General features: G+C 36.3%; 1 protein-coding gene across 4 annotated transcripts in view; it reads left to right on the top strand.

The window, feature by feature from the left end:
- Positions 1–18,600, top strand: part of PCNX2 (pecanex 2) — a 352,025-nt gene that overhangs the window by 162,947 nt on the left and 170,478 nt on the right. For all 4 annotated transcript variants that reach the window (XM_055147380.1, XM_055147381.1, XM_055147382.1 and 1 more), the window contains 2 exons: positions 1,971–2,080; positions 4,401–4,497. In XM_055147380.1, coding sequence (XP_055003355.1) covers positions 1,971–2,080; positions 4,401–4,497 — 207 coding nt within the window. The remainder of the gene's footprint in view (positions 1–1,970; positions 2,081–4,400; positions 4,498–18,600) is intronic.

Here is an 18,600-nt window from a genome sequence, read left to right on the forward strand (position 1 = left end):
AATGAAGAAATATGTAGCCCCACTGCTACAAGGACATAACTCTTCTCTCTCTCTTTTTTTTTTCCTTTTCCCTTTTTTTTTTTTTTCGTCATCCCCCTTCCCGCGCCTCTAGTATGGTGTACGCCATGCCGCGTCGGCCAGTGTGGGGCTTTTGCTTAGTTCACAGTCCAGAGAGGTGGCTGCTACATGAATAATCTTCAATATTTCAACAAAAACTTACTGTTATTATTTGGAGTTTCCCCCCCAAGCCAGGCCTGTTCAAAAGGAACCATTCATTTCACATTGCTGACAATTATAAATGTTCAGTCTCGAGGACGCGGCAGCGTCCTCGCGGTTTTGGATTTCTGTATAAAGTCCAGGGAAAATTCTGCCAGAAATCGCATAGCACAGCTCACAGTCCCAGTGCACGCGGCAAACGCCTTACCCGCTATGCTATCACTCCAGCCCCCTGGTTTCACTCTTATGATTGAGATTAGTGTCCTTACAAAAGAAGCATAAAAATATTCCCTTGCCCCTCTGATCATATGGGGACTCACTGAGAAGACTCCTTGTAAGCCAGCAATCAGATTCTCACTATTCACCTTTCAGTGCCAACATATCAAACTTTCAAGCTTCTCAAACCTTGAGCAATAATAAATGTATGCTATTTATATGCCTTCCGCTGTATCATATTTTGCTATAGCAGCCCAAATGAACTGATATAGTATCATAGTAATAGCAAACATTTATTGATTATTTTGCACTTGCCACTGTTTTTCATGTAGTACTTTAAGTAATATTTACAAGAACCATGTGGTGTATTCATTATTAAATTATCGTAGACAAGGAAACTGAATCTGAATACCTTAGTCACTACTTTTGGATCAAATAATCAGACATTGAACTGAAGCTATGGTCTTACAATAGCACTTATTCCTTGAACTCCCTACCATTCTTCACTACCTTCTGGGTACTTACCAATACTTGAATAAAATGGTAAATTCCATTTATGTATTCAAGGTATTATTTCATGAGTTAATAGCAGTAACTCGAGTCTAGTGTATTTTTCTTGCAGTTTGGTTAAGTGATTCATTGAGATAAAATAGATGAGTCATTCTGTCTTGTCTGTGGCTGTCTCAGTGGAGAGATCCGGTGTTATTCATAGTCACTCACACAGTATGCAATCATAGACAAAAAGCATTTGAAAGTAGAGGGAAGGAGCAAACATCATTCACCTATAACTGTATCACTGTGTCACTGTCATCCGTTGCTCATCAATTTGCTTGAGTGGGCACCGGAAACATCTTCCATTGTGAGACTTGTTACTGTTTTTGGCATACCGAATATGCCATGGGTAGCTTGCCAGGCTCTGCCATGCAGGTGAGATACTCTTGGTAGCTTGCCGGGCTCTCTGAGAGGGACGGAGGAATCAAACCCGGGTCGGCCGTGTGCAAGGCAAATGCCCTACCCTGTGCTGTGCTGTCGCTCAGTCCACACCTATAACTACTTTCTTTAAAAAGTTTTAATATCTTAATGTATTTGGCTTACAATATTATGGATTTACTTTCATATTTCAGAATGAGTGTAATTGTAACCATTTCTGCCACCAAAGTTGTTGTGCTGTCCTGCCCCTAAAATAGACCCTACTGTTATTTTTCCCACCTTCCTCCTCACTCCCTCTGATTAACCATGATAGTGGTTAACCATGATAGTGTTAACCAACTTTAAGTGTTAGTTTTTTTAATTGCAGTTTTTTTTGCTTTACCAATTATTATTACTCATGTGAGTGAAACCATCTGACTATTGTCTTTAACATTCTTACTTATTTAACTTAGTATAATCACCACAAATTCCACCCAAAGATCCAAATTTTGTCTTCATTTCTTTTTGCTTTGTTTTAAAGCACGAGTCCCAACGCATTTTATAGAAAGTGACCCTCTCATTCTGCGTCTGCCTTGGAGTGACTTGGTTGTCTGATGTCTTCTCCTTAGGAGCCATGGAGCAGCCAGCACATCCCAGCGCTATTTTCAACCTTTTGTGGCCTCCTGGTTGCTCTTTCCTATCATCTGAGCAGGCAAAGCAGTGATCCTTCAGTGCTTCTGTGAGTAACAGAAACACACACAGAGTTATAACAAGCTGCAACACACAAAGCTGTAATACATGGATTTTAACACACATAATTGTATAAGCCAATTATGTGTGGTTCCTGCCTTCTTTCCCTCTTCAAAGCATGTGGTTTGGACTCTTGATGTTAATCTAGCTGATCTCTGGATAAGGTTGGTAAAAAAAAGATATGGAACTATTCAGAAATTAATAAAAATGAATTTTCACTAGAAGGATCAACTCCCAGTGAATGTTCTACCTTTGCTCAGATGCTTTTGAAATACAAGATCAATGCCAGGAAGAGATGGCTATTGGTACCTGAACACCATCATTGACTATACTTTAAATGATGAGACCCCTTTCACCTTTTTATGAGAATATCTAATATTCTATGATAACTTGGTTTATAAATTGGAATTGTTACCTTTTTATGTAGAAGTACTGCTATTTATTCAGCCACTGATTGAGCTGATTGAAGCAGGCATGAATTCTGCATTACTTTTTTCTTTAAATTAAACAATTTTTTTAATTTTTCATAAAGTTGTTCACAATAATTGTTTACATTCAATATTTTAACACCAATCCCACCACCATTACACCTTCCCACCACCATTACTTTGAATCTTCCCACCAACACCCCAGCCTTAGGTAGATGCTAAATAATTTATTCTGTATTGCTTGCCATGAATAGTATGAGGTGTCACATAGCCATGAAAGTGGCTGCTTGCTCATGAAATTCTAAAAGTTTTAAATATTTGGGGTCTGGAGGCATATCTGTGGCCTGCTGCTCTCTTCCGAGATTTATTTGTGAGTCTCTGAATCATGGCTCCTAGTGTGCTTAAATGGCATGCAGAAGCAATTCTTGGGCATGACTGCCAGGAAGCTGGAAGGGTGGGGAGATGGGAGAGGTTGCCCACTCCTGACTCTATGAAGCCTGGAGTTTTCAGTTGCTGGTCCCTCATACCTGTTTTTTTCAGAAGATTCATTCTTTTGTAATAGGGCCTCGGGATGGGCCTGTGGAGGTCAGCCATGAGCATGGCGGTGATTGGGTTCTGGAGGTTTGTGGCTGCCAGAGTTCATTTGGGGTAGGTGGAGAGACACACCTGCCCCCTTCAAGGTGCCCCAGTGAAATCAGCTTGGTGCAAGGTGGGAAGACATCTTTGTGGCATGCTGCTCTCCTCCAAGATTCATTTATGATTCTCTGAATCATGGTCAATAATGCACTTAAATGGCCTGCTTTTGATCTCTTTTGAGATTTATTTATGGGTCTCTGAAGCAAGGCCAATAAATGAGCTTGTATAGCTGAGCCAGAGGTGGTCTGTGGGCATGACTCCCACATACCTAACTTTTGGTTACTTAATTTCCAGGGAAACTTGGTCCCAAGGGGTCTGGCTAGAGGCACAGTGGCAATTTCAGGGTATCAGGAAGCCTGAAGGCACTGTCAGGCTGCTGATACACTCACCCCACAGGTACAGGTTGACCTGCTGGGTGGAATTCATACCTCCTGGAATTGTTACCTTTAATCTACGCAACTACTCTTGGGAGACTAGACTGTTAGCACCTTTGAAAGCAGAGTTTTCCCCCTTTATTCCAAATAAGGCCAGTGCTCTGGGTTTAAAATATAGTTTGCACTAAAGTTTTAAAATATATTTAATAATTATCTTTAGTCACTTGGAAACTATATTTTCCAGTCTTCCCTTTTAAATTTTTATTAATATGAACTTTGGAACTAAAACCTTTTTACATGATGACAAAGTTTCAGATATCAATCAACTGTAATCGGGTACCAGTCATCTCATGTAATTTATCTAAACTTAAATTATTTTCACTTAAGTTAACTATAATGATTTGAGTAAGAGAAGTCATAATTTTAGGATGTCAGGTACAGCAAGATAAAGACATGGAAAAATAGGGCAAAGTTGAATATGGTTTATATGACATTTTGTGTCAAATATATTTTGCTGGAATGTTTAGCTCTGCTGCCATTGTTTTTTTAAATTTTTCTGGATAAAACCCCGATCCACTGACAAAATAGAGAATCTCTGTAAGCTTAGTTAGCTGTTGACAGTTAAGGATACTAATAACTTCTGACATTCTTGGCTGTTTTAATTAGTATGGAATTTGAAAATCCAACCTTTATCTTTGTGATCACATCAGTAGGCACCTCTTTTGTTAAAATCATGAATTATTTAAGAAGGAGCCTATGCATTTATCATAAGTGAATGGGAGTTTCAAAGTGGAAATTGCTCATCTCAAACTTTGTAACAGGCACAAAAATTTAAGAGGTAAAATTTGTTTGTTTTTTTTTTAATTTTCAGGTCCTTTATTAAATGCAAATTGTTTCCTAAATTTTTACATCAAAATATAGAAGAGTTGGCTGCAGATCCTCTTCCAAAGAAGATGAAAGAATCAGTGGTGAGACTTGTGTATTGTATAATGTGTGCAAGCCAGTAGGAGTTTGTCTGCAAAGTTCAGTTTTTCAGTGCAAACTTAGCTTGAAGGACATTGGAAAAATTAGTTCTGAAAGCGTTGCCTTGTACTGACCTGAATCTTACACATAGACTATTGAACTGCTTGCCAGGGCCTTTTCTCAGAGCTTCCTGAAGGTGAATGCTGTACAGCTACCTAGTTGGTTCTCAGTTTACAGCAATTCAAATGAACCATATTTGACCAGTTTTTCCCTTTATTAACACTAAGCAAAAGGCAAGCTCTGCTTACCAAATAGATATTCTGCCAAACTATATTCCGGATGTACTACATACAGTTCTCTTTTTCACATCTTTTTGCCTTTGGCTCAGTTGAGCTCAGAGTATATTCTTTCCAGGGTCTTTATGTTGAGATTGAAATCTGATTTGTTGTTGTTAGGCGCCCTTGGGCCTGACCTTTATGCCTGGGATTATAAAAATAAACCAAGCATATTGACCGGAGTACATAAATGGAAAAGGAAGGAGGAAAAGGAGGGAAGAAGAAAATCAAAAATCCATAGAGTGTAAAACAACAATGCCGTTTTCTTGTTCATTGGGAAAATGGCTTAGGATATCTTTGAATATACATTAAACAGGGATAGCCTTTTCAATGTTAAGGTCCAAATGTTGAGAATTTTGAAAAGCAATTCTTATGATTATATAATTTTTCATTCACATATTTCTTAAACTTGAAACTATGATGTCTTGCAGTTAAAACATAGCTTTTCCTGTGTTTTTTAGAAATGAGAAATAAAAGAAAGGCAGCTTATCGCCTGTTGATTGCTACTGCTCTATGCACAAAATACATGTCATTTTTTTAAGCTCCATGTTATCAATCTTGGGCATAGTGTATGCTCAGTTTATTTCATTTACATATGTTAAATTATGGCCTATTACTTATGACAATGCACAGCACTTGATCAACATTGTTACATTAAATAAAAATTCCTCTGCAGTCCTCTGTCCCTTTGACTGTGGTCTCAATTCAAATTAAATTATTGAGGATATTTTGTTATTGCAATGAAATCAAAGCACAGATCCTTAATTGAGTAAGGGCATGGCTTATGAATTTTAAAAACAGGAACTTTTTTTAAACAAAAAGTTATTTATTTGTTTTTTCTTTAGGGGACATATTCCATTATGTTCAGAGATTACCCCTGGTTTTGCATCCAGGGATTACTCCTGGTAGTGTTCAGGGAACAATATTGAACCCAGGCCTTGCATGCACCCTTCCTGCTGTACTATTGCACCAACCTCCCCAAAGGAGGAACTCTTTTGAAAGAACAATTCTAGGTGGAGATGCTAGGAATTATAAGAAAAGCTAAAAATAAAAATGACATTTTGCATTCATAAAGTGTCAATAACCTGATATTTATATCAGGAGACTTACAGGGAAACCAATTACCATTCCTAGAAACATAGGGAGAATAGAGAAAACAAGAGGGAAAATGTTATAATTCTGCAAAAAACTAGAGTGTTTCAAGTCTATTTAAAATAGCTTCTCAGGTATATCTAACAAAAGCTATTTCCTCAAAATATATCTTGATTTCTTGACTGATGATGGTATAGTAAAATCTGATTTATTGCAGCAATGATAAAATATGAATTAACAAAAATATAAATAATTTGCTGAGCAGACACTGATAGCATTTTATTAGTATAATTAGATGTGATGGGTTAGGTGTTGCCTGACTCATTTTCATAGGCTTTGAAATGTTCTGTGCAATGTAGAGCACATAACTTGTAGGTGATTTAATTTGATGAGTGTTTTCATTTCTCTGAAAAGTCTTCCTGTCTAATTATAATATTTTAATGGGATTATCAGACTCAGCTTTTATAGTTTGACATATGATACTGTTTGTGCCATAGCGTAAGTATTAAATTTCCCTCCTGTTGTCTCTGATTTTGCTTTTTTATGTCTCTCTTTGGGCCACTTATTCTTTTGGCCTTCCCTCCTTAAATTTAGCTTGTATAAAAAGCCCCCAGAAACCTCATTAGATCCCAGATTCCCAGTCCTTCCTCTTTTTTATTCTTTTTATTAGTGACTGAGGCTGGGTTTTCATAATTATAAAACCTTCCACCCAGATCATTCTGTTTAGGAGAACCATAGACTGTTCTTTAAATTAATCTAGAAATAGACATACCTGAGCTCCATCACTGCTTGTACTTTTCTATATGAGTAACATGAGTTATTCGTGTTATTGAATCACAATTTCTATTAACTAATCACAATTTCTATTAACTAACATTTAATAAATCTTTTAAAACTTTTTATTGAATCACTGTGAGATAGAATATTTAATAAAATTATTCCATTAGTGGTTTAACAAGTTAGTGTTTCCTCCCACATTTCTTAGTACCAGGATCTTTTGTTTATTTATTTTTGGTTTGGGGGATTGGCCACGCCCAGCTGTGCTCAGAGCGTATGCCTGGTTCTGTGCTCAGGGAAAATTCTTGGTGAGCTTGGGGGACCAGGACCACATGAGGTGCTGGGGATCAAACTCAGGTTGGCCACATGCAAGGCAAAGCTACCCACTGTACTGTCTTTCTGGACTCTCTTAGCAAGACCTTTTAATATTAGCCCTTGCTCATCCTCATTCTTTTCAACCCTCTTTTTCTTTTAATCTATTTAGATCTGTTACTATTATTGTGTCTAGTTTTCTCAGTTCTGATAAACAAAAACAAACCATGTTTTCTGTTTTTACCTAGATTTTATCTGTGAAAAACAAGCACTTCTTTTTTAACCACTAACTGCTTCAGCTCAAAAACTGTTTTTAAACAGTGCTGCCTAAGTCAATTGAATATGTAATGTTAGACCAGGATATCTTCATTTTCTTTTTTTAGGATCAGAGCATAAAAAGCTTCATAAAAAGAGCCACAATGGATTTGATATGATGATATACTAAGTGATAATATTGGTATTCATTAACTCATCATTAAAACAGCAGGTGCAGCACTAATACAATTGAATATATTGTTTTAGAATTTCTGGTGAATAAAAGTCTTCAGAAAGAAAACAAGTAGATCATATTACTATATGCATATAGAAGATGCAATAATGTTTATTAAAATTGACTATGATTCATTTGGTATTCTATAAAAACCACCAGGGGCAAGAAAATTTAGAAAAGCAAAGATATTCTAACATATCAGAAAAAAAAACCTTAGGAAATACGATAAAATAAATTATCACACTAGAGCAACAAAATATCCAGATAAAGGGATGATGCATTCTTAAATGTGACAAAAACAATAAGTGTGAATAAATATCTTGTGAATAAATATATTTAGGTGGACAGAAGAATCTAGTGGAATTAGGGCAAGAAATTCTTTTTGGCCCAACAGCGTTTACAAGCCACAGTAACTTAGGTCTCAGTTTGGAACCCTCAAAACGTGACGAAAAGAAATTCAATCGCAGGATGCCCAGGTGGTGAGACTATCTGCTCATCAGGTTGGGACACATAAGGGCTTTCCTCTCAGGGTGTGGGTGAACCAGAAGAAATTAGTTGATCCTTCCCTGTGCCAGGGGATATCAGCAAACTCACCTTAATACTGAGTACAAAAGAATTGTTAGACTGGGAGATAGCTCAATAGGCTGTTTTGCATGCTTTCCAGGCAGGATACATGGTTTTGATCCCTGATAGCACATGGTCTTCTGAGCACTTTGAGCAACTTCCAAGCATTAACAGACCTTGGAATATCTCCTGAGCATGGCTGTATATGTAGCACCCCCAAAAGGAAATAAAATATTTATCTTACAGTTAGGATGTTACCTTAAAAAACAAGAAACACTTACTTTGAATGCTTGAGATCTTAGCTTGATTGATTGATTGAGAGAGAGATTGAGAGAAAGAGAGAAAGAGAGATTCCAGGGAATTATTGATAATTAATTTTTCATGGATTTTTAGTTCTAAGTTTGAACATGTGGAGGACTGAAGACCGTTGACTTTATAAAGCTAGTTTAAAATGATTCCCCAAACTGAGAACATATCATTGCAAAAATAATAATAATCTTGAATCATTTCTAGAAGAGCCCATCTTCCTAGACTTTAAAGGGAAGTCTTTGAAGTCTTTAACCAACTTTCTAAGTGAAATTAAAATCTTCAAGAAAAAAAATGAAACCATAAAAGATAAGAAATGAGCAAAAGTAGGTCTATACATACTTTATATACTGATATACCACACAAGTATTTTAAAAACAACTATATTTTCTATGTTTAAAAGAATTAAAAAGATAAAACAAGATAATAGAAAATATTTAAGAATTTTAAGCTTATTTAAAAGAGAAGCAGACCTTTCTTAACAAAAAGCAAATAAAAATATATTAAGAAATTTAAAAGGGGCCAAAATAGAGACAGAGACTGAGCAGAGAAGAAATAATTGAAAAAATTAGTGAATTGAAAGAAAAAGAAGGAAGTTTCTAGAATAAATAGAATTGAATTTAGGAAATATAAAGAAAGATAAAGAGACATGATCTGGGAGTAAGATTGCTAGAGTAAGAAAGTCTGGTACTTACATAATCAGAATTCAGAGAAGAGAGTACTTAATGTTGTAGTTTCTGTCGATATTTAATATTCATATTCTATTTTTTTTGCTTTTTTTGGGTCACACCCCACGTTGCACAGGGGTTACTCCTGGTTCTGCACTCAGGAATTACTCCTGGAGGTGCTCAGGGGACCAAATGGGATGCTGGGAATCGAACCTGGGTCGGCCGCATGCAAGGCAAACGCTCTACCCACTGTGCTATCACTCCAGCCCCAACGATATTTAATATTCAACACATAGTGGGTGTGAGTTCACAGAGTGTGAGAGTGTGACATGTGCCTTCAGTGGCTAAGAGCCACCTCCCCAGGCTTCTCCAGCAGAGGAGCAGAGAGATGGGGGGACCACAGACTGATGGTAAAAATGGCCCCTTTAATGCAGAGCTGTTAGCATACTTATAGAACATCAAGGTATAGGACTGCACATAGGTGTGACTGACCATTGACAGAGGTAAAGCATTTCAGCAGAGGCAATTCTCTTGGGGGAATTAACTCAAGGAGATGCTCAGTCTCTCAGGGACAACTATATTCCTTTTCTCTTTCCCTTTAGTTGTACATATTAAGCAATTAAGTTTAATTCTTATTAATACTTGCAGTTATTTGGATAAATACAGAAAGAGACATAGATTCCAACACTTAAGTTCTCTGGGCTCCAAGGGCAAGCAAGGATTTTACTGTAAATCCCAAACTAAATCTTCAGACCAGTTCAGCTTGTCCTTCCCTATGGGCATCCTGTCTCTTAAGTTATAACAGCTAGCATCAAGACCATGTTTTTTTTATGCTTTCTAGAATGTTCCATTTCAATGCCCGTGTAGTTTTGCCACTTGCCCAAGGTCCATACCAGTCCCATGACTGGACGTCCCTTTGTGGGGTGTTATTAACTACAGTAACTGAACCCTGACTAAGTAATTATGATGGATGCTCAGTAGTAGGTACATTTCAGAGTCAATCTACTCCCAAATATTAGGAGCACAGCATTAGCAGTATTTCTGTTTTTAATCAAAGAACATTTCTCTATAGTAAAATATGAAAAGGCTACAAGGGAAAGAGAAAAGCAGGTAATTCACAACAAATACAAAGTCCAAAGTTAGCAGAAAGTTTTGGCTTATAAGAAACCAAAATGGACTTGGGGAATAGTGCCAATGAGAGGTAAAACACAAAGGAAAGGGTAAAGATAAACTCAGCGGATTAGGGGTGCTCACAAGAGCACTGTAAGTTTCTCTGGGTTGGGGTTGGGAGGAAAAGGGACAATTCATTGATGAAGCCTAAAACACTTAGGATATTAATCCAATAAGTGAGATGTTTTATGAAAAATTGTTAGAATTAAAGAAAGACAGATCTAGAGATTTATGAGTTCCACTGAGGGCCAGAGTGATAGTATATTGGCTCGGGCATTTGCCTTGTACGTGGTCAACCCAGGTTCAATCCCCAGCAACCCAAATGGTGTTCTAAGTACCGCCAGGAGTAACTCCTGAGTATTTCTGGCTGTGAACCACAAACAAACAAAATTCTACTTATCCCAAAGTGTTCCCTAGGGCATGCTGGAACCATTTAGGGAAGTAGGACTACTCTTGGGTGCAATTCATTGGCATTTTGTGTTTGTTCAATTAAAGAAAGTATATCTCCAGGGTAATATACTTTAAAAATTAGAATGAGTATTTTCTTTTCTGTTTAGAGGGTGCTAGGCCCTATACATCTGGGAACCTAGCAAAGGCAATCACAAAAGACGATTGTTTAATGTATTTACTGTCCTGAAGGAATGTAGCTGAGTTATATATTAGAATTCCATACTCAGTTAAAGTATCTTTCAAAAATTGAGAGTACAGTGGAATATTTTTGACAAGAAAAAAACTGAGAGAATCTCACTAAATTTAATTTTCAAAGACAAAAAATTATTTCAGATTCAAAGTAGAGTTTTCAAAAAAGAACAAAGAAAGAAATGAAGTTGCAGAAACATTGTAAAAGTTTATTTAAATGAACATTGTAGCACTGTAGTATTGTCATCCAATTGCTCATGTATTTGCTCCAGTGGGCACCAGCAACGTCTCCATTGTGAGACTCATTACTGCTTTTGGCATATTGAATACGCCATTGGGCAGCTTGTCAGGCTCTGCCATGCGGCAGGATATTCTCAGTAGCTTGCCAGGCTCTCTGAGAGGGACAGAAGAATCAAACCCAGGTCAGCTGCGTGCAAGGCAAATGCCCTACCCACTGTGCTATCGCTCCAGTGTATACATGGAATATTTTTATAACTATTAAGGGAAATAATCTAACTTCCCATTCTGTATAAAGAGAAAAATGATAAGAGCAAAAAAGAGAAGCCCTTCATATGTAACAAATTATAATAGAAATTCTATGTTGTCCTATACACAAATGTCAAATTTGGGTAATAAGATAGTGGGATTTGAAAACCCTTAGACTCATAATAGAGGAGATCATGATATCAGAAATTTTAAGCAAATTTTAAAATGTAAATATATTAGTTCATTAAAACTATCACTTGTAATTATCATGAAATATTAAGAGACATAAAAACAAGCAATAGAATGAGAAGCAATTTGCAATTTTTTAAATATGTATAGTTGTTAAAGTAATAGTATCAAGATGAATATTAAATATATATGAATCAATAATGAGCCAAAAATAGGCAAAAGACTTATAAAAGTACTTAAACAACAGAGGAACTATGAATAGCCAACAATATTGATATCTGTTCAACTTAACTAATAATTAGGAGACTCCATTAAAACCATCCTGAGTTTCCATTTTTTCTGTACCAGAATGATGAAAAATTAAGATTCTCACAATGCAATTTTAACAAAAATGTAGAACATAGGAATTCTCCTATACAGCTACTGGTAGTAAAAATCTATTTTAGAAACAGTTTGGTATATATATCTGAAAATACATATATACCTCAAACAACAATTCTACTCCTAGGTAGTTTCCAGCTTATTTATACCAGAATAAACATACAACCTTATTCATAATAACATTTGTTCAATAGAATCCCAAATTGAAGCTATCAGAAAGCTCATCAAAAGCAGAGTAGATAGAGGAGAGCAATGGAAAATACCTTACTAGAGTTATCTTCAGTAATATGGGTAAATTAGCTTCCTGATTTCAAACAGAAGAAGCAAAACACAAATATGGTTCCCTCTATTTGAAAAAATAGGCAAACTAAACTGCTTCTAATTGCCTACATAAGTAGAAAAAATCATAATTTAATTTTTAAAGCAAGCAGATTGACTTCGCCAGCATTGGGATCGTTTTTGGACATGCCAAGAAGAAAATTAAAAAGAAAGGCTTGCCCACTTTCTAGTTATTCATAAAATTCTGTATATATGTATATAAATTATGCAATTTTCTATATTTGTGGCTGACATTTTTTAATGTAAAAAAAACAAAACAAAACCAGAAAAGTTGCTCAAGTGTCACTGCACATGCCTTGCATATGTAAACCCATGAGTTCAATCTCCAGTACTGCACAGTTCCTTGAGCACCATGATGTATGGCCCTAATTGTCTATGAGTATTCCTTGTTTCATCCACTGTTGAGAGGAGTAGCTCTAGCCAAAATGGTAGAAATAGAGTATAAAAGTCTTTTTTTTAAATGCATAGAATCGAACAAATCAAATCTGTTCAAATTCCAGAGAATTCCAGAGAATGAATTATTCTCTAGAATAGCTAGACATTGAAGCTATAAAATAAAATAAAATTAAACCTACACACTCTCTTTTTTTTTATAAATTTATTTATTTATTTTTAATTAGTGAATCACTGTGAGGGCACATTTACAGATTTATACACTTTTGTGCTTATGCTTCCCTCATACAAAGTTCGGGAACCCACCCTTCACCAGTGCCCATTCTCCACCACCAGTAAACCCAGCATCCCTCCCACCCTCCCCAATCCCATCTCCCCCCACCCCACCCTGCCACTGTGGCAGGGCATTCCCTTCTGTTCTCTCTCTCTAATTAGCTGTTGTGGTTTGCAATAAAGGTGTTGAGTGGCCACTGTGCTCAGTCTCTATCCCTCATTCAGCCCGAAACTCCCTTCCCCCACATGGCCTTCTACTACATTATAGTTGGTGATCCCTTCTCTGAGTTGCCCTTTCCCCAGAATGTGAGGCCAGCCTCCAAGCCATGGAATCAACCTCCTGGTACTTATTTCTACAATTCTTGGGAAGACCTACACAGTCTCTTAAACTTAGGCTAAAGATTTGAATTCCTAAATTTTTGCCATCATTTTCAGATAATTTTTTTTCATTTCTACAAGGCCTGAGAGATTGTACAGTGGGGAAGGTCTCTTGCCTTGCATGTGACTGACATGGGTTTGATCCCCAGCGTCCCGTATATTTTTGAGCACTGCCAAGAGTGATCTCTGAGTGCAGAACCAGAAGTAAGCCCTGTGTACAGCCAGGGGTGACCCAAAAGGAAACAAACAACAACAACAACAACAAAAGACTAAAAAAAAAGGTTAACTTCTATATATAAGAAAATGATACAGGTTTCAACTTGATCAACAGAACGGAGTACTAGGAAGTTAAAGGTGGTGGGGATGGGGTAGGGTGGGTAGAACTTGATACAATGGTGGAGGGATTGAAACAGCAGCACCACTAGTCAAAAATTATAACCTCAAATATATTAACTATAGTGCCTAATATAAGCTGATTAAAAACAAATTTAAATTCAAATAGTTTAGTGTAACATTTGGTATAACATTCATTGCAATTTTGAAAGTTAATATCTTAAATCAACATCTCTTATCATTGAATTTTTAAATTTTAAGCAAATAAAATTGATATACATTTGATTTATAAACAAAATATTCAGTCACTAAATATTCTTTATAAATAAAGAAATGCAAATATATCTTTTTGTTGTTGTTCATTTAAATTAGCACAGAATAAATTAATGGCATTGCCAATTGTGACAAGATGAGATCTTTTAAATATTGTTTGAATCTGTGTAAATTACAATCGTTAGGGAAAGCATAATTTGTGAAGTATCATAAAATATTTATAACATGTTGTAGCAAATCTACATCTCAGAGTTTTCCAGAAGAATTAAATCAAGATATAAAAAAGATTTAGTTGCATAAAGAAAATGATAATTTATTATGATTAAAAGTGAAATGCAACCTAATTTCCAGCAGTCAAGGATATTTGCACAAATGATATAGCACATTAATTTACATCTACTACATGAGTGTTGATATTATCCACTATGTCACTGTTTGTATGTGAATATATGTATTTGTATGTGAAGATGGAAATTTATTTAACCATTAATAAGTCAGTTTATGTAACAATGTATATTATGATTTGTATAATATTTTAAATTGAATAATTAAATATTACTTATTACATAATACAGCTACTGGAGTTCCTGCTTGTGAGCTCATTTCAAATTATTTGCACATATTATGTAATACTACAGAAAATGCTTTTGAAAAAGAAAATTATATGGACACTAAGATCAGGTTTTTATAAAACATGCATTAAGAAAACCTATGTACCTCATGGTCACAGCTAGAATTCTGGTTCAGGGGTTCAGCATTAGCGAGTAAAATTTCTTGCTCAGAACATGTAAAAATGTTAATAATGTTAGGTGTCAGGATGCAATCATTATAAATGATTTTTCTCTTTTTATTCTATGTGTTGAACTGTCATTATGGAAAAATTAATTGAATATAAAAAATTCAGAGACCTAAGTTTGCATTTTGCTTTGATCTTTGCACTCTTTCTTTTTAAAATAAGATTTAACATTGTAAGTTCACTTTTAGACTTAGAATATTTAATAAAATAAAAAAATTCCAAAATTGCTGTTTATCTTTAAAAATTTTTTGATTGTTATCACCATGAGATAGTGGCAAACTTTCATGATTAAGTTTTAGTCATACAATGATAGAGCACCCATCTCTCCACCAGTAAGCATTTTCCACCATTTTCTACCACCAATGTTCCCAGTATTCCTCGTGCCCCCACCCAATCCCATCCTACCCCCTGCCTCTGTGATAGGCACCTTCCTTCTTACTCTCCCTCTACTTTGGGGCATTATGTTATGCAATACAGTTACGAAGAGGCCATCATGTTTGGTCTACTTAGTCTACTTCCAGCATGCATCTCCCATCCTGATCGATTCCTCCAACTACCATTTACTTAGTGGTCCCTTCTCCATCCCAGCTGCCTTTTCCCCTAGCACATGAAGCTGGCTGCTGGCTTTCAAACAGTGGAGCAATCCTCCTGGCCCTTATGTCTACTGTCCTTAGGTTTTAGTCTCATATTATATGATTTTATATTCTACAAATGAGTGCAGTCATTCTATGTCTGTCCCTCTCTTTTCAACTCATTTCACTTACACTTATGAGCAAATTTCATGACGTTATCTTTACTAAAAGCTGCATCATATTCCATTGCATTGATGTACCAAAGTTTTTAACCAGTCGTCTGTTCTCGGGTGCTTGGGTTGTTTCCAGATTCTGCCTATTGTGAACAATGCTGCAACAAATACAAGTGCAGGTATCATGTCTACTGTGTTTTTTTGCATCCCTGGGATATATTCCCAGAAGTGGTATTTCTGGGTCATATAGAAGCTCAATTTCTGTTTTTGGAGGAATGTCCATATTGTTTTCCAAAAAGACTGGACCAGTTGACTTTCCCACCAACAATGAATGAGAGTCTGTTTCTCCCTACATCCATGTCAGCACTAATTGTTCTTGTCTTTTGGATGTATGCCAGTCTCTGTGGTGTGAGATTGTTGTTTTGATTTGCATCTCCTTGGTGATTAGCAATGTAGCACAATTTTTTCATGTGCCTTTTGACCATTTAAATTATTTTTTGAGGAAGTTTTTGTTCATTTCTTCTCCCCATGTTTTGATGGGGTTGGGGTTTTATTCCTGTAAAGTTCTACCAGTGTATATACTGGATATTAAGCCTCTATGAGATGGATATTGGGTAAATAATTTTTCCCATTCTGTGGGCTTTTTTGGGGTCACTGCTTTTTTTGAAGCGCAGAAGCTTTTATTTCAATGCAGTCCCATTTGTTTATATTTGCTCTCACTTGCTTTTCAGTGGTATTCCATTCCTGAAGACGCCTTTGACTTCAGTATCATGGAGGGTTCTGCCTACATTTTCCTCCATGTTCCTTATGGATTCAGGTCTGATATTGAGGTCTTTAGTCCGTTTTAATCTGACTTTTGTGCTTGGTATTAGACAGAGATCTGAGTTCATTTTTTTCATGTCCAGGTTTCCCAGTACCACTTGTTGAAGAGGTTTTCCTTGTTCCACTTCACATTTCTTGCTCCTTTAGTAAAGATTAAGTGATCATACATATACTTGCGCATCTGTGTCAGAATATTAAAATCTGCTCTATTGGACTGCTGTTCTGGTTCTAGTCCAATACCATGCTGTTTTAATTACTACTGCTTTGTAGTACAGTTTGAAGTTGGGGAAGGTGATGCCACCCATCTCCTTTTTTCCCCAAGGATTGCTTTCAATATTTGTGGGGGTCTATTGCTCCATATGAATTTCAGGAGTGTTTTGTCTATTTCTCTGAAAAATGTCATGGGTATCCTTATGGTAATTGCATTGAATCTATTTAATTCTTTAGGAATTATTGCATTTTGACAATCTTAATCCTCCCAATCCATAAGCAGGGTATATGTTTCCATTTCCTCATGTTCTCTTTTATTTCTTGAGGAAGTGTTTTGTAATTTTCTTTGTATAGGTCCCTCACTTCTTTAGTTAAGCGGGTTCCAAGGTACTTGATTTCTGAGGCACAACTGTGAACGAGATTTGTCTTAATATCTCCTACTTCTCTTTTATTATTTTTAATAGGAAAGCCTTTGACTTTTGGGTTTTGATTTTATAAACTGCCACTTTATTCTACAAAACAATTGTTTCTAGGAGCTTTTCTGTAGAGTCTTTAGGATTTTCTACATATAGTATACTGTCATCTGAAAATAGTGGTAGCTTGAATTCTTCCTTTCCTGTCTGGATGCTCTTCATATCTTGTACTTGCTTAACTGTTATGGCAAGTACTTCCAGTACTATATTGAAGAAAAGTGGTGAGAATGGGCAACCTTGTATTGTTCCTGATCTTAGAGGGAAGGCTCTTAGTTTTTCCCCATTGAGAATAATGCTTGCTGTGGTCTTATGCTAGATGGCTTTGACTATATTGAGGAGAGTTGCTTCAATGCCCCTTTTGCTGAGTGTTTTTATCATAAATGGGTGCTGGATCTTGTCAAATGCCTTCTCTCCATCTATTGCTATGTGTAAAAAACATCTGCGAGGGGGCAACCAGGGGAGAGATCCGGTGGCTCTCCCCATCGACCACCCCCCGGGTTTCGGGGGGGTCGGTCCCCGGCCGCTTGCCCAGCTGGAGTGGCCCAGGCCATGGGACAGATGGAGGGCTGATTGTCACCTCAGAAGATTCCTAGGACTGCAGCATCAGTGCAGACACAAACAACCTCACATCACCAGGGCTTGGCCAATTGGTGAAACATCCTTGAAGTATTTCATCAAAAGGGCACTGGGCACTCTGAGCACTGCTTGGGAAATCCTCTTTCCCTACAAGCCCCAAAAGAATAAGGTCTGCTCTTTGGTGACGGGAAAGAGGAAACCATTTCCTTTTAATTTTGCTGTTTATACTTTCACTGTCTGTAGCACTGTCATCCCGTTGTTCATTGATTTGCTCGAGTGGGCACCAGTAACATCTCCATTGTGAGATTTGTTGTTACTGTTTTTGGCAGATCAAATGCACCATGGGTAGCTTGCCAGGCTCTGCAAGCTTTATAAAGTCTATACTTTCACTAATACTAAGAAAATGGTCTGTGGTTTTATTAATAATAGGAGTTAAAAGCTCAATATTAAAATTTTTCATCTTTCAGGGTAAAGAATCTGTTAATAAAACATTGTCTTGGAACAATTGGAAACACAGGTGGGAGGAGAAATTTGTGTTTTATTTTTGAGTTTTGAAGTACTTTATATTACAAAAAAAAGATCTTTGTTGGAAATATTCTTTTAAATATCTTTTGCAATCTTTGGCTTGCCTTTTCACTCTAAAACAATGTCTTTTGATGAAATACTGTAAAAGTTGAAACTGTAGGAAAAAAAGTCTTTAAGTTGAGTGTGAAAAAATGTAATGCTCTGTGTATGGTGTTTCGCCAAACCCAATGTCAGTGTGATCTTCTTTTCTACTCTCTATGAGAAGCTTAATAGTTTAACTTAGTTTTATGATGAACATTGAGTTACGTTGTGTAGATGATGTAAGTTCTTGTTATGGTTATCCAGTTGCCACAGATGATTTATTTAAAAGTCATCTTATTTCTTTTTTGGGGAAAAACTCATTTCACTGGACTCCTTTGTCTAAAATTAATTAACCATTTACGTATGTATATATAAACACACATATGTGTGTGATTATTTATTTATGAATACTGTGTTTTGCTCTAGATGCGTGATTTGTGACAATATCATAAGTACATGGCTATAGTACATTTGTAATGTCT

The sequence above is a fragment of the Sorex araneus genome, chromosome 9, assembly GCF_027595985.1.
Source record: "Sorex araneus isolate mSorAra2 chromosome 9, mSorAra2.pri, whole genome shotgun sequence".
NCBI classification, from domain to species: Eukaryota; Metazoa; Chordata; class Mammalia; order Eulipotyphla; family Soricidae; genus Sorex; species Sorex araneus.